The following is a 14,836-nucleotide window of genomic DNA, read 5'->3' as shown; positions in this document are numbered from 1 at the left end:
GGATTAATTGTGGGTGCTCTGAAAATGACGTTCATTTTTGGGATCACACCACACAGCCTAGGAATGGAATGGTTTCCCCTGCTTCTTTAACATGAGCTTCAGATGTGATGGACAGGGAACTTTCCAGAGTTTGCATTAGGGAAGCAGAGCAGGCCTCTTCATTCTGAAAAGAAGAATTGGAAGGGACCTTCTAATCCAAGCTGGAAACCCTAAACCATTTCAGACAAATGGTTGTCCAATCTCATCTTAAAAACCTCCAGTGTTGCAGCACTGACAACTTGTTCCACTGATTAATTGTTCCAATTGTCAGATTCCTTCTTAGTTCTAAGTTGGTTCTCTGTTTGATTAGTTTCCATCCATTGCTTCTTGTCCTGCCTTTGGAGAATAGTTTGACCCCCTCTTCTTTATGGCAACTTTTTAGATATTGGAACACTGCTATCATGTCTCCCCTAGTCCTTCTTTTCATTAAACTAGTCATACCCAATGCCTGCAACTGTTCTTCATATGTTTTAGCCTTCAGTCCTCTAATCATCTTTCTTGCTCTTCTCTGCACTCTTTGTGGAGTCTCAACATATTTTTTTATATCGTGGTGACCCAAACTGGAAGCAATATCCCAAGTGTAGTTTTACCAAGGCATTATAAAGTGGTATTAACACTTGACATGAGGGACTGGGCAATATCGTTTGATCCTAGAAGTGGACTCTATTTTCTGGACAGCCTCATTGAATTATGGAGGCTCTGTAAATGGCAACTACTTAACACCACACGCCCCAAGTGCAAAGAGGCTTGTACTGTTCCTCTATTACATGTTTTTTTTTTATTATATAAAAAATATTTTTTAAGACAAACATACAAACAAAACATAAAAACATAAACCCATCTTCCAGTTTATATACATACAGTGTGTCAGTTGGTTACAAATCTTTTGTGCTATCCTTTCATACTCATTACTCACAGTTTATATAAATTCCCACATTGTCAAACTTTCATACTCAGTTTATATAAATTCCCACATTGTCAAACTAACATATGCTTATATATTTATCAGTTATTAATCATTCATGACTGAACTATTTATTCCATCATTTTATACGAGATATTCTAGATTTTATTATGGAATTTATATTGTACTTTCATCCAATAGTTATATACAGTATATCTGTATTATATTTTATATCGATCTATTAAACTTCTATTACAAGATTTCCTAGTCTATTACATTAATATGTCTTTTTATCCAACCATTGATAAAACAAATCCCATATCATGTAAAATTGTTTATCTTCTTGTTCTCTAATTTCAAATGTCAATTTACTCATTTCAGCACAGTCTGTAATTTTCTTAATAACTTCCTCCTGCATAGGTATTTTTTCATTTTTCCAATTCTTAGCAAATACATTCCTAGCCACTGTTAAAACATTTACAATCAAATATTTCAATTCTTTATTGTACATTTCTGGTATAATTCTCTAGTACAAGTTTTGAAAAGCTCCGCACTGGGTCAGAGCTCATGTTAGGTAAGCAGAACACGCCTATTCGTTTCTGGACCATGTGGCACAATCCTGGAAATGGCCATCATTTTTAGGGTAGCCACAATTCGATGCAGCTGACCAGAAAAAGGTGGCTGCTTCCGGGACCACACTACGCAGGCTAGGAGAAGAACAACCTTTCCTAACCCAAGCCCAACGCTTTTCAGATTTTCAGAGAATAAATGAAGAGGCTGTAAGGCATGGTGCTATGGGAAGCAGGCCCACAGGGACCCAGGGTGAGGAAATAAACAGGGGGACTCCTGCAATGCCCCTATATTGTGTCATAAGAATGAATGACTTTAGGGTACTGCAGCGATTGTAACTTTGGAACTGGGATGTCAGTAGCTTTTGGATGGTCTGCTGTAACTCTGAACAGCTGCTAAGCAACCAGTGGAAAGTTAAGAACTAACTTTATATTGAATTATTTTCAATTCATCACTTATGCCTGCCCAGTATTGTGGCCCCCGAGGTGAGATCTGCACCCACCCTTTTGGCTTTCTGAAAGAGCTTGAAGACCTGCCTCTGCCAACTGCCTGACTCCCCAATGGGGACATGTCATTCTGGAGATGGTTAATGGATTAAGAGGACCCCAACTCCTCACCATTGCATCTAGTTCCCTTCCTTCTCATCTTTGTCATTTTCTAAATGAATTTTAGTGTTAATAGTTACTGTTTTAATATTTTATTTTAGTAAACCACTTACAGTTGCCTCTAGGCAAGATGGCTGGTATTTAAATTTAATAAATAAAATAAAATATTAGAATATTTTTGCTTAGGATTCAGTGAGTCATTCAGTAGGTCAACAAATAAAAGTTTGCACATACTAACATTGTTCTCAAACTGTTTACTTTTGTTACTGTCAGTATTGAATAAAATACCATGTATTTATTTGTGGATGCTAAAAATAACTTTTATGTTGCCAAAGGGAATAAATAACACTAATTATATAGTCAAAATGTATTTTGGAAAATGTTGCCAGTACAGATCAGCAACCATGTGATTCTTACGTCAGATTTTCTTTTCTTGTTTAGAATTATTTTCAGTGGTCTGTTTGTGAAAATATTGAAAGCAATTTAATTAGGTTTCTTATCTGCCAGGTATTCCTTGAACCCTGTTCTCAGGTTTTATCCTGTCAACAAGTAGAAGTAGAACCAATTTCAGCAGATGATTGGGAAATACTGGTAATTAAAGCATTTTTATATAATATTTATTTTTTCACCCCATTAACTAAACATGCAGTTTTATTTGTTAAAACCATTTTTGTGTCTTCAATTTGTTACAATCTTCTCAGTCAAAATCAGATTTTTTTTAACATTCTGTAAAATGATTTTAGGAGCTGCATGCATTGTCCCTGGAAAGGCATCTTCTTAATCAAATTCGAATAGTATTTCCAAAAGCTGTCTTCCCAGTGTGGGTTGAGCAACATACTTGTATCTATATCCGGATTGGTAAGTGGTTATGCAAGATTTGATCAGATTTGGAGAGATAATTATAAGTTTTATATGTATATTAACATTTCTGTTTTATATTTTAGTTACTCTAAAACCCCCAGCTCTTTATGGAAGACTTGAAGCTTGCACAGAGCTTCTTGTATCTCCTAAATTACGACAGTATGAAGGTAGTTCTGCCATGTTGCTTTCCCCGAAAGATGACATTATGCAGGAAGATGTCCCTGAAACCGAATTAAAACCAAGGGAAAAAAATGAGGAACCATATTCCAAAGAAACACATTTAAATAACCAATTTCAGCAGCATCAACCAAACACAAAGGGATCGCAGAGTACAAATATTTTCCCAAACATTTGGAATTTACTCGGGAACATTTTCTTTTATAATTCTGAAAAGAAACACGAGCCTTCTAATGGTATTGATGAATTGAACGCTGCTAAAAATCGTCTGTTAAACTTGATTCAGGTGGATTCTGTTTTCAGAGTATGTCAGAGGCAGCTTCCCAGTATGAAAAATACACTGGAAACATGCACATTTCAGGAATGCAACACCGTCTTTGTTTTTCCATGGAATGAAGTATTTTCTGCTTTAGAAGCTAATACTCAAGTCTCTTATGGGAAAATTAGTAAACTACTTTCTCCAAAACAGCAGATGCAAGAGTTGAAGTATCATCTAACATCAAGGAAAGAGAAACATCTGTCTAATACAGAAGACCAAAAGCAATTTACTTTGAGTAAGGGTCAAGAATCTAATGAGTTTTCTGTTGTGCAAATAATATGGAATGGCTTTGAGGATCTAAAGGATGCCATAATATTCAATAACAATGTGGAGCAACTGCATGTTGGAAGAATTTGGGTTAGTGAAATTTATGACTATTAGGCTCATTAGCATTTTAAATCAATTTTTGATGAGTTGTTGACTGATTAACATTGGAGAATAAAATATTTTATCTAAAAACTAAGCTGTATTAAATTTTAGTGCTTATTCAAAAAAATGTGGTTAAGTGCTGGGCAACAATCTCCAAACTATAATGTTTAAGATGGTTCTTTTGTAGTTAGCATTATATCCTAATCCAACTTTAAATAATTCAAATAATTTCAGTTTAAAAACTACTAATTTAGTTTGCTTTATTTACTTCAAATATTTATGTACCTTCCTAAATCAAGTTGTTAAAATGGATTAAAATAGCAAAACAAAAATTAGTGTATTTTTTTGTTTTGCTTCACTAAGCAATATTTCTGCTGCAAAAATACGGTTACAAGTTAATATTATCGCTATAAATAATGTGAGAGCCAGTTTGGTAAAGGCACAAGGTTAGAGAAGCTGGAGACTGTGAGTTCAAGTCTTAGCTACAAAAGCCAGCTGGCAGACTTTGGACCAGCCGCTGCCTCTCAACCCAACCCACTTCACAGGGTTGATGTTGAGGGAAAATAGGAAAAAGGTGTGTTGGGTACGTTCACCACCTTGAGTTATTTGTAAAATAATAAAGGTGGGATACAAATCATTAAACCAGATCAAATAAATCAATGATGGTGAAAGATACCATGCAAGGAATCCTTTTTTTCCTTGAGAGAATTGAGAAAGCTATTAATATTTTAACTACAATTATAGTCTTTGAATAGCTTCGAAATCTTAAGTTGTCTTAATTTATTTCTCAAATTTCTATTCTAATCATCTCACCTAAGTGATTCTACACAACCTCATTACTATATCAGTGACTACATCTTATGAAGGATTAAAGTTTTTCTATATTAAAGAAGGAACTGTGATTTTTATTTTGTATTTCAGATACCTGAACAGTTGAGAAAGAAGCTACATATAGAAATGCATGCTGCTGTCAGAATCACATCAATCAGTTCAGATCCTAAAATTCCAACCTCTCTTAAACTTCAGCCTGAACGTTCTTTAGTAAGTTTGACCTAATTACAGTACTTGATAAACTGTTTCCAGTATCTTACTGTCTACTTACAGATTTTGCTTCCACTCTCCCCATCTCTGGGGATAGAGCCTATCTCTGCTGTTTTGGCTATCCTGAAAACAGCACACTGTGGCAGCAGTGGTGCTGGGGTTGTAGTAGAAGCCTGAGGCCTTCAGCAGCTGGCTGCTGCTGTCCCTAGGCCTCTACTTCAACTCCGGTACCAACACTGCCACCAAGGAGTGTCACCTCAAGTCCTGTTCTGCAGCTAGCCACCTTCCAAAGCATTGCAAATTTGCATGATTTGAAGAAAAGCACACAAGATTTTAAAAAGACGAGATGAGGTTTTGGAGGATCTCCAAAGAATCACAAGAAGGGGACATGGCCTTGGGGAGAAGATCTGGCATACAGAGGTCCAGGCCAGATATGCTTTATCAGCATTGGAAGAAGATGGCAGAAGTCACGAGAGGGCCAATGGAGCAAAGACAGCAGGGGCAGCGAAGTCCTTGCATAGTAGAGATAGAGTGGCCAGGGCTTGAGGTAGCATGGGGCTTGAGGTAACATTACCTAGTGTGCTGATGGCTGAAATAGAGGCCTAGGCATGTGACTGCTGAAGGCCATAGGCGTCTACCTCAGCCCTAGTGCTGCTGCCACCTTTACCACCAAAGTGTGCCACTCTGCAGGGCAGCCAATAGGAGAAAGAAATGAGGAGATGGGTGGGGGGAATTGAAGCAACTGTGTGGTCATAAATGTAAGCAGACTGCCTGAATTTTGATCACATGACTTGTATCAGCTGTAACTTTGATTCATTCAGTGCTACCATAACTTCCAACAGTCACTGAATGAATGGTCATTAAATGAGGGCTACCTGTAATTATATTTTTTACTAATTTCTGATACACTTTTCCTCAGTTCAAATGTTTCATCGATAATTATATTTTTCTAGCAACTTCAGTCACATTCAGTCTCAAATTATTCAAAGATAATATCTTAATGATGAGCCATCTCTTTAGTGTACTCCGAAATGGATTTAACCTCCCTAAAAGTTGTAATTTTTGTAATGAATTCTTTTTTCCGAAGTTTTATCAAATGAATATTTGGATATTATTATTTATAATGCTAAATTTACTGAACAGTCGTAAATGCTTACACTCCAAAAGTGCTTCATGGGCACAGAAAACCAATGATTCATCAGTTGCTCTCTGTTCCTACTTTCATCCAGCATGATCCAAATCACAAACTGTCCATATTTCTCCAATTCTTACTAACAATTCTCTAGTATGGGGAAGAGAATTATGTTGATTTTTTCTTAAAAGGAGCATGGCAGGAATTCTGGCAGTATGCTCCCAAATGTTCCATGTTCCCAAATGTTCAATTCAACTGAGTGGGTAGAAATCAGTAAGTTAGTTCATATGCTGTATTTATTTATTTTACTGTATTTCTCTACAATTCCACACCGTACCCATTATTTAAAGCTATTAAATCAATGTTTTTTAAAATCTACATTTCAATTTGTACCCTGAAAAAATCCAAGTGTTTCTTTGTTCCTTAGTTTCCAAAGCAAACATTTAGAATAAAATTTCTGGAATGCTTGGATTGCTTGAGGGCTTTCTCACTTTTGATAGAAACTTAATGCCAGTATGCCTGAAATTGTCATTTTGTTATATAAAAGAAGTGAATTCTACTAAATTTATATATTTTCCCCCTCGAAAGACATCAAAGTTCCTTAGAAAATAACAAAAATGAGGTCAACTTGTGGATAGTGTTGAGATTACTGGTAACCCATCATCTAATGGGTAACAAAATGAGAAAAGCTCCTCATAAAAATCGTTTTTATTAGAAAAAATATCACTGAATTCACAGTCCTCATCCTTTTTCATTTTAGAATAGAGAAATAAGTGAAGAAGACATTAAAAATGCATTTAAGTTGTGGCTAGAGGATTACATTAGGCTTCCCTTGATCACAGCAGAAACAAGCTATCTACAATTGACACTTAACTTTGGTAAGCAAAATTCAGCTACTGTTGTAACTATTGCATGTTACAGGGTTTTTCCTATATATCAATTTTAAAAGATTTAGCCAATTACAATTAGATTTCAGTTAGTTTATTTATAGCTAATATATTAGATTAATAATTAAATGTCTCTTGTCATAAATATTTTTGATAATTTATAAAAAAAACTTTTGATAATTTATAAAAAAAGCTGCAAAGGAAATGGCTAATGTTTTATTTATTTGATTGCAGCACATCTAATCTGATCTATTCATTCTGATCTAACAGTAAAGAATTTTTTTCCTCTGCTTTGTTTAGTCCTTTAAAATTGTGGTTTTTTGTAACTAATGAAAAGGAAAACTAAAAATACTGAAGTATACCAACAGTCCCCAATCTTCTCGTCTTTGCAGACTGGCGGAGGGGTGCGAGAGGAGGGGATGGTTCCATGCAAGCAGCGGGACAGCACAAATGCGCACAGAGCTGCACATGCGCCTGCTGCTTGTACAAATGGAGCTTTGTGTGCACACACACTCACCTACTGCTTGCACAATTGGAGCTGCCTACACAGGCTTGCTCACCGGCAGCTTCTGCAGCCCAGTTCTGGGCCGCGGCCTACAGTTTGTGGACTCCTGATGTACACAGTAAAACTCATTATCATACCAACTAGATATATGAAGTTAAAGTATGGCATATTTTATATTGAATAATAATCAGATTAATGCTTATTGTATTTTGGAAGGCCTGGAAGACTTTGTCCTCACTATAGTCACTTCTGACCCTGAAGAAGAGAAAGCTAGAAATACTTTCATTTTGAGCCCTAGCTTGCTGCAGAAGGCAAATATACAAGTAAATATAACTAATTTTAGATCATCAAAAGTTTAAAATATTAATGCAATTTACTTAAGATTATAGTTTTTCTTGATTTTCTTGATTTTTTAAATCTTTGTATAAAATATTAAATTTCACTATAAATTTATGATGCATTATAATATCTGAAGAGAATTCTGGAGAGACCTCTTTGTGAAACAAGTTATTAGCTTAGTTTAGCTTAGTTTAGCTTGCCATCTTATCGTATCTTTGGATTTGCTATTTCTGACTCCATAGTTCTGTGATTAGTAGCAGGTAAATAGCAATAGCAACAGCACTTATATACCACTTTATAGTGCTTTACAGCCCTCTCTAAGCAGTTTACAGAGTCAGCGTATTGCCCCCAACAATTTGGATCCTCATTTTACCCACCTTGGAAGGATGTGATGTTATAACCTAAAGAGTCGAAGTTTAGTCAAGAAACTCAAACTGAGTAAACTGTGTTCCAGTTCTAAACTTCAGATGCTTTTTGCAGTGTGGATGAGACCAACATTTTCAGTTCATTTTTAAATAAAGAACATTAAAGGGCAGTGTGTGAAGTCTTCATAAGCTTAGTATTTCAACCTTGATACTTTCCATAACTTAGCCAATTGTTCTTACTTTATGGAAGTTAACAGAAAAATGTGCGCTTGACAGCTTCCATTTTATAAGTTCCTCCAAATAAAAATGAGCTCCAAAGTTGGTTCTACCCACTTTGTGTTGTTTTGATATCACTGATCACAGCTCCCCATTAATTTAAAAATATGCCTGTCCACAAAATATGATGCCCATTCTTGTGTTATACTATATGCTTCTAGAGTTGTTACATAATTGCTATTTTTTATTTTTAAGTAATTGTGTATCATTATATTTTCTCCAGGATATTACTTCTGACTGTTCAGAAATAAGTCTTATTGGATTTAATGGGACTTACATCATTATAAATGTGGCTTCTCCTTTATCTCTTTTTCTGCCCCTAACAGTATATTCTTTCTGCAGGTTTTGTTACATCCTGTGTCTTCAGGATTCAACAGTAGTAACTTCCAGTCTTGTTGTGAACAGCCTTTGCCATGGCTCAATCTAAACTACTTAGGGTGAGTCATTTTAATAACAACAGAAAGGAAAGAAATGAATGATGAAAAGATGGTTTTTAAAAATATTCATTGTGCATTCATTGTGCATAATTTTCACCATCTTCACATTCAGTAACATCATAAGTGTAAGCATACCGTTTTGGACTGCTTTATACAGTATTCTGAAAACATTAATTGATACGTAGCTTGATTAGGGTAGAGATGGAAATTCTCAATTTTGTTCTTTGCAGTGGAGTGGATAACATTGGATTATCATCTTTGAAACACATATCGCATAGCCTCTTGATACATCCTCTGTCTCAAAAACTAGCTCCCTTTTGTGCTGGACTATGCAGTGGTGGTGTCCTAATTACTGGAGCGAAGGTAAATAGGCTTTTAATTTTCCTTTTAGCATGCAGGACATTTTCATTTTTGTTATTTGTATTTTTATCTCAGGCAGTTCATGAAATTGCTTCAATTTGCTTCTTCTAAAGGAATATTTTATGCAGTTCTTTGACTCTTAAATACCAAAGTATAACAAATATATTTCTCTGCTGCATTTATTATTATGCATCCTTCTATATATGCCAATAAAGAATAGGAAAAAGTTTTAGAATCTCTCCTAAAACCATGAAACTGGTAGTAAATATATAGATGATGATTGGTCTTGTGTAACCTGAGTTGTGTAAACTCTGCCTGTTCTCATGGATCTGAAATTTCATTAAACTCATATGATTCTAAATTTTTCTTAACATCCAGAATAGGTCTTACTATGACACAGGGAATGCAGACATGAGGGAATGAATTTGCATTACATAGAAAATATAAATGAAGATCTTCTCAGTCCATAAAACAGTAGCTGATCTGGTTCTTCAGATGAAGGAATGGGAAATCATAAGAAATTATAAGATAAACTGTCAAGTGTCAATGGAGAGAGAATCCCATAACAAAGCACTCTGAAGTCTCTTTGGAACAAGATATATCCCCATTTGACTCATTGGTGGCAAACTGAAGGATTGCAGTCATTTATTTAATAAAGGCAATGATACAAAGCATGGGAAAATAGATTTAAAAGGCTGAAATAATATGTAATAGCACAAGACATTTGAGTACAATGCTGCCATTGCTTAATCAAGCGGATATTTTGCTGGTGGACCAGTCATGTGGCTGAAAGGATTATAGATTTCTGAATTTATTGAATTTACTCATTTTATCAGTTTATATTAAACTATTAGAATATATTTTCTTAGAGTAGGAAGTAGTTTCAACCCAATTTTCTTTTACAGGGAAGCGGCAAATCAACATTAGCAAAGGCCATTTGTAAGGAAGCATTTGATAAATTTGATACTCATTTGGAAGTGATTGATTGTAAAGCTTTAAGAGGTAATAGTTGTCTTTGCCTTGTCTTATCATTTCCTATATGCCTAGTATAAATTTCCAGAATTTGTTCAATCTAACAATTCTTAAGACTTAACAATATTAAACCATATGACTTTAACCAAAGTTCACATCTTCTGTCCTAATGAAGGTTTAACATTTATATTTTGTCTTTTTATAATTGGGTGGGTATTAGTAAATGAGTATTGTTAAAAAATGTGGATATAACCAGAACTGAAACAAAGTTACATAAGGATACATTGATAACTGCATTGGGAAATGGTCCACTTTTTTTCTACCACTGACAATACATAATGTTCCAGGGAAAAGATTAGAAAGTGTACAGAAGAAGCTGGAAGAAGCCTTCCTAGAGGCAGCATGGAGACAGCCGTCGATCGTTCTGTTAGATGATCTTGATCATATAATGGGTGTTCCCCTTGCTCCAGAACATGAGAACAGTCCTAAAGCAGTCCAGAGCACTTGTCTTGCTCGTGGTAAGAGGCTTGTGGTGTTTTTTTTTAACCTGTGCTGTTAAGAATATTCAAGTATATTAGCATGTTTCTATCTGATTCCAAATGTCTTCCTTAGTTAAATCAGAATGAGTTGCTTATTCTTTTAGGAAATAAGCAACTTCTGGAATTATATTCATTGCCTGTCCCTCCCATCCCTTTCAGAATGATCCTTTATTCTAGCTTCCCAGGAAATCCAATCTTTCTGAAGCAGAAGAAAGATTTTCCCCTGCTTTCAGAATGATCCCTTTAGAAAAGGGTGGGGGGGTGATAATTTAGCTCCCTTATGTATTGAAATGATGAGTTGTGTAAGGAAGAGATCATTTTTTTCTCATAATCAGAATGTCTTTGGCCAGTGAAAGGAAGCTTGAATCTTTGAATCCAAGCTTCGTTTTTCCAGCCCAGTGTAGGAATTCCCTTCTCTTTTGACAGGCAGCTCTTTCCCTCTATTTATTGACCTACATGGTTGCTTAGCAACCACACCTGGGAATGCCAAGATGGTGAGCAAGACAATCACATGAGTACTTTGTTTAAAGACCGTCCTGATTTGCATCCAATACAATCGGCTCCATTATGTATGGTTCTAAGTTGAGGGCTATTATAATTGATATGCTATACATTGTATTTATTCTTGACAACATAATAAATGCACAAAATATATTGGCATCTCTTTGTAGTGCAAAATTAAAATACCGTATGGGTTGTAGGTACACAGGACAAATGCCCATTGGAAATAAACCGAATACATAGTTTCAAAGCCAGAGGTCTTTTTATGGAGCAAACAGTGAACTTTAAAAAGTTCTTGTGTAAAATTTAACTGTCACATAAATTGTATGTTATATAATCTTTGAATGCATAAAAGCTGAACTTTTTTAAAAAATTCTAGTTCTGAAAGAAATGATAAAGGAAGTTACTTCCATGCACAGTTTGGTTGCACATATTGCCACAAGTCTATCTGAGCAGTCCCTACATTCTTCCATCATTTCTACTCAAGGAATTCATCTATTTCAGTGTTTTCAACATATTCAAGTTCCAACTCAGGTAAAAATCATAATTCAGTTTCATTTAGAAGTTAATTAAAACCATAGAATCTTATTCTGACTAATTTTGCTTGAAGCTTGAAATACGATATATGGAATGTTTAGAGCTGCATTTTATCAGCTTCCAAATTTAGTCCTTTTACTTCTGTTTAAAATCGATGTCTTTTTTTTTTTGGTAGCTGGCATAGAGGTAAAATGGAAGCTTTCAGGAATTTCCTGGCTAAAATTGCTGTTTTTTTTTCCCCAGGGGCAAAGATATGAAATCCTTGAATCCATAATAAAAAACAAATTTGACTTCAGTTTAGGGAGATTCTGTGATCTTGATCTCCCTCAAATTGCAAAGGAAACAGAAGGATTTGTAGCTAGAGATTTTACAGTGTTAATTGATCGTGCCATCCATTCATGCATTCTTAGGAGGGGAACTTGTAAAAAAGAAGGTATATGTAATCAATGATTTTATTCTAATGCACTTTAAAATATTTAAGGGATTTTGTAACACAAAGCCATTAAATATAGAAAATAAAAGGCAAGATTTTTTTCTTCTTCTATTCAGTCATGCATAATTTTTGGAGACTGTCTGGACAAGTCCATGCAGTTTTCTTGGCAAGTTTAAGAATTAAAATAACGTAAAATGGCATTTTAATGTTTATTGAGGCATAAATACAAAGATATTGGATTCTTTCACAAATGGAACTATGATATCATTTTCCCTAACTGCTGGAGTAGTGGCTTGTAACAATTTTAGTTGTTTACACCTTGCAGGTAAATTGTAGGGCAAGAAGGAATCCTTAACTGTTGCAGAGTCTTAACCATTCAAAATAATAAATAGAGTTGTCTGAACCCTAATAAAAGAAACTATTGGCTTTGCTTTGACATGGCCTCAAATGCAAGAGCTGTTGAGGGAAAATCCCAGCATTGGTATATCCCATTCACAGTCCTATCCAGTGCCAACAGCTCAGTCAAGGCTGTCCATGCTCAGGTGCAATTGAAGCAAGTATGACTCTGCCCAAATTTATTGTAATCCTCAACTTTTCTGACTTGGCAAACCAGGAGGCGGGGTGGGGGGATGGCTTTGTGTAAGCAGCAGGAGCTCACTTCTCTGTACATCTGCATGTGTGTAAGCAGCAGGTGTGCATGCCTGCCACCCACACAACTTTTGTGCACAAGCGTGGGCGTCCACTCACCCATCATTAAAAACTCCATTGTATGAGATATTCAGAAATACTTTGTGTGTCGTGGCTTAGTATTCCAATGTAACACATGTTCTTCTCTGTTTTCACAGATTTGGTTCTATCAACTTTAGATTTCCAAAAAGCTATACAAGGTTTTACCCCAATATCCTTGAGAAACATTAACCTGCATAAGCCTCAGAATTTGGGCTGGGATAAAATTGGTGGTCTTAAAGAAATGCAGCAAATACTTACAGATACTATCCAGTTACCTGCAAAGGTATTTTCATGTTTATGTTTTTGAGATCCAAAGCAATTCCTTTTATCATTCTATTTTGTCAGGGAACAATAACAAAGATTTCTGAAATGTTCTAGCTTAAGAAACAACAGTTTCATAAGAGCATGTATATATATATATATAAGTTGTATAAAGCAATTGATAATTATTGGGCTTAATGTTTATTATAATAATTATAATACACATAATAATTATAATACACATTAAGTCACATTAAAGTAAATGCAAAAAACATCATCAATAGAAAGCAAAAACATTTTTATTACACTTGAAAGAAATAAAATTAAACGAGTCCTAGTTGTTTAAAAGAAGCTAATTTTTTTCCAGAATTGTTATTATTGTTGTTATTATTAAGGAGCCTCGGTGGTGCAGTGGTTAGAGTGCAGTACTGCAACCTATTCCTACTGCAATTTGGCAGATTGAATCCCACCAGACTCAAGGTTGACTCAGCCTTCCATCCTTCTGAGGTGGGTAAAATGAGGACCCAAATTGTTGGGGGCAATAGGCTGACTCTGTAAACCATTTTGAGAAGGCTGTAAAGCACTATAAAGCGTATATAAGTCTAAGTGTTATTGCTATTGCTATTATGGAGATCGTTATGCTAGTTCTATTGATAATTAGAAAATACTGTAGCAACCACAGAAACATAACAATTAGTCAAATGATTGGTAGCAGAGTTTTTATACTTTTAAAAGCAGATAATATTTCTGATATGTTCCATTTCCAGTATCCAGAATTATTTGCTAATCTACCTATACGGCAAAGAACAGGAATCTTACTATATGGGGCTCCAGGAACAGGAAAAACTTTATTAGCAGGTGTAGTTGCCCAAGAAAGTGGAATGAATTTTATCAGCATCAAGGTAATAAATTGAACTTTTAGGTAATTCCTGAAAGTGCTAAGGTGTAATTGGTTGGTTTCCAAATAAAATGCATATAGAGTTTGCCAGGTAACTGAAGCCTTCTAAAAATCTGCATGATGCATTTTTGAATCTGTTTTGCTATCTGTGTATGCAATTAAGGTACATTAACACAGTAATTATAGAAAGGCCGTTTGTTGCAATGATGTCAAGCTAGAAATATAGAAAATTGGTGGCAAAAAAAAAGATCCATGATCCATTGTATCAGCCCTTTGAGGATTTTTTTGACTGTTTTTGCTTTATTTGTAATTTATTATTAATTATTATTTATTTATTTATTATTTTTATTATGGTCTGATATTCAGAGTGGATTTTGCATTTTTGTCTGCCAATCAAATCCTTCTCAAAGACCAGGCATAGGCAAATATGGATGTTTGATGGTGTTATGGATATTGTTACAGAATGCAGTTATTTGATTTTATTATTTGATTTTACTTTAAATTTTGAATTAAGACGTAGAACGTGTTCAGAAAAAATGGGCATCTCAGAATCATGCATTCTCCTTTGTGAGAGACTTATGTACAGGTCAGGAAACCCCTGTACAGATAGATTGTGGTGAAAGATTGGCTCCAAGTTGGCAAAGGAGTGCGACAAAGCTGTATACATTCTCCTTAATTCATTCATCCTATATGTGAAATATATATTAAGTGATGGTCAATTGGAAGAAGATAGCTATGGTTTTAAAACTAAAAGAAGAAACATCAACGATCTGTGCTACT

At 35.0% G+C, this 14,836-nt stretch overlaps 1 protein-coding gene across 7 annotated transcripts in view; it reads left to right on the top strand.

Annotated features, from left to right (window-relative positions):
• Positions 1-14,836, top strand: part of PEX1 (peroxisomal biogenesis factor 1) — a 33,256-nt gene that overhangs the window by 3,014 nt on the left and 15,406 nt on the right. For 3 of the 7 annotated variants that reach the window (XM_087946063.1, XM_087946062.1, XM_026688218.2), the window contains 14 exons: positions 2,626-2,709; positions 2,862-2,976; positions 3,063-3,832; positions 4,766-4,885; positions 6,778-6,895; positions 7,626-7,732; positions 8,732-8,826; positions 9,057-9,189; positions 10,092-10,188; positions 10,506-10,676; positions 11,578-11,732; positions 11,979-12,168; positions 13,014-13,180; positions 13,926-14,060. In XM_087946063.1, coding sequence (XP_087802189.1) covers positions 2,626-2,709; positions 2,862-2,976; positions 3,063-3,832; positions 4,766-4,885; positions 6,778-6,895; positions 7,626-7,732; positions 8,732-8,826; positions 9,057-9,189; positions 10,092-10,188; positions 10,506-10,676; positions 11,578-11,732; positions 11,979-12,168; positions 13,014-13,180; positions 13,926-14,060 — 2,457 coding nt within the window. The remainder of the gene's footprint in view (positions 1-2,625; positions 2,710-2,861; positions 2,977-3,062; positions 3,833-4,765; positions 4,886-6,777; positions 6,896-7,625; positions 7,733-8,731; positions 8,827-9,056; positions 9,190-10,091; positions 10,189-10,505; positions 10,677-11,577; positions 11,733-11,978; positions 12,169-13,013; positions 13,181-13,925; positions 14,061-14,836) is intronic. The other 4 variants (XM_087946066.1, XM_087946067.1, XM_087946064.1 and 1 more) reach the window with 2 other exon arrangements.

Source organism: Notechis scutatus, chromosome Z (genome assembly GCF_049901735.1).
Source record: "Notechis scutatus isolate UNSWTSFEM ecotype Mainland chromosome Z, rNotScu1.2, whole genome shotgun sequence".
In the NCBI taxonomy this organism is placed as follows: Eukaryota; Metazoa; Chordata; class Lepidosauria; order Squamata; family Elapidae; genus Notechis; species Notechis scutatus.
This window is presented reverse-complemented; position numbering and strand designations above follow the sequence as displayed.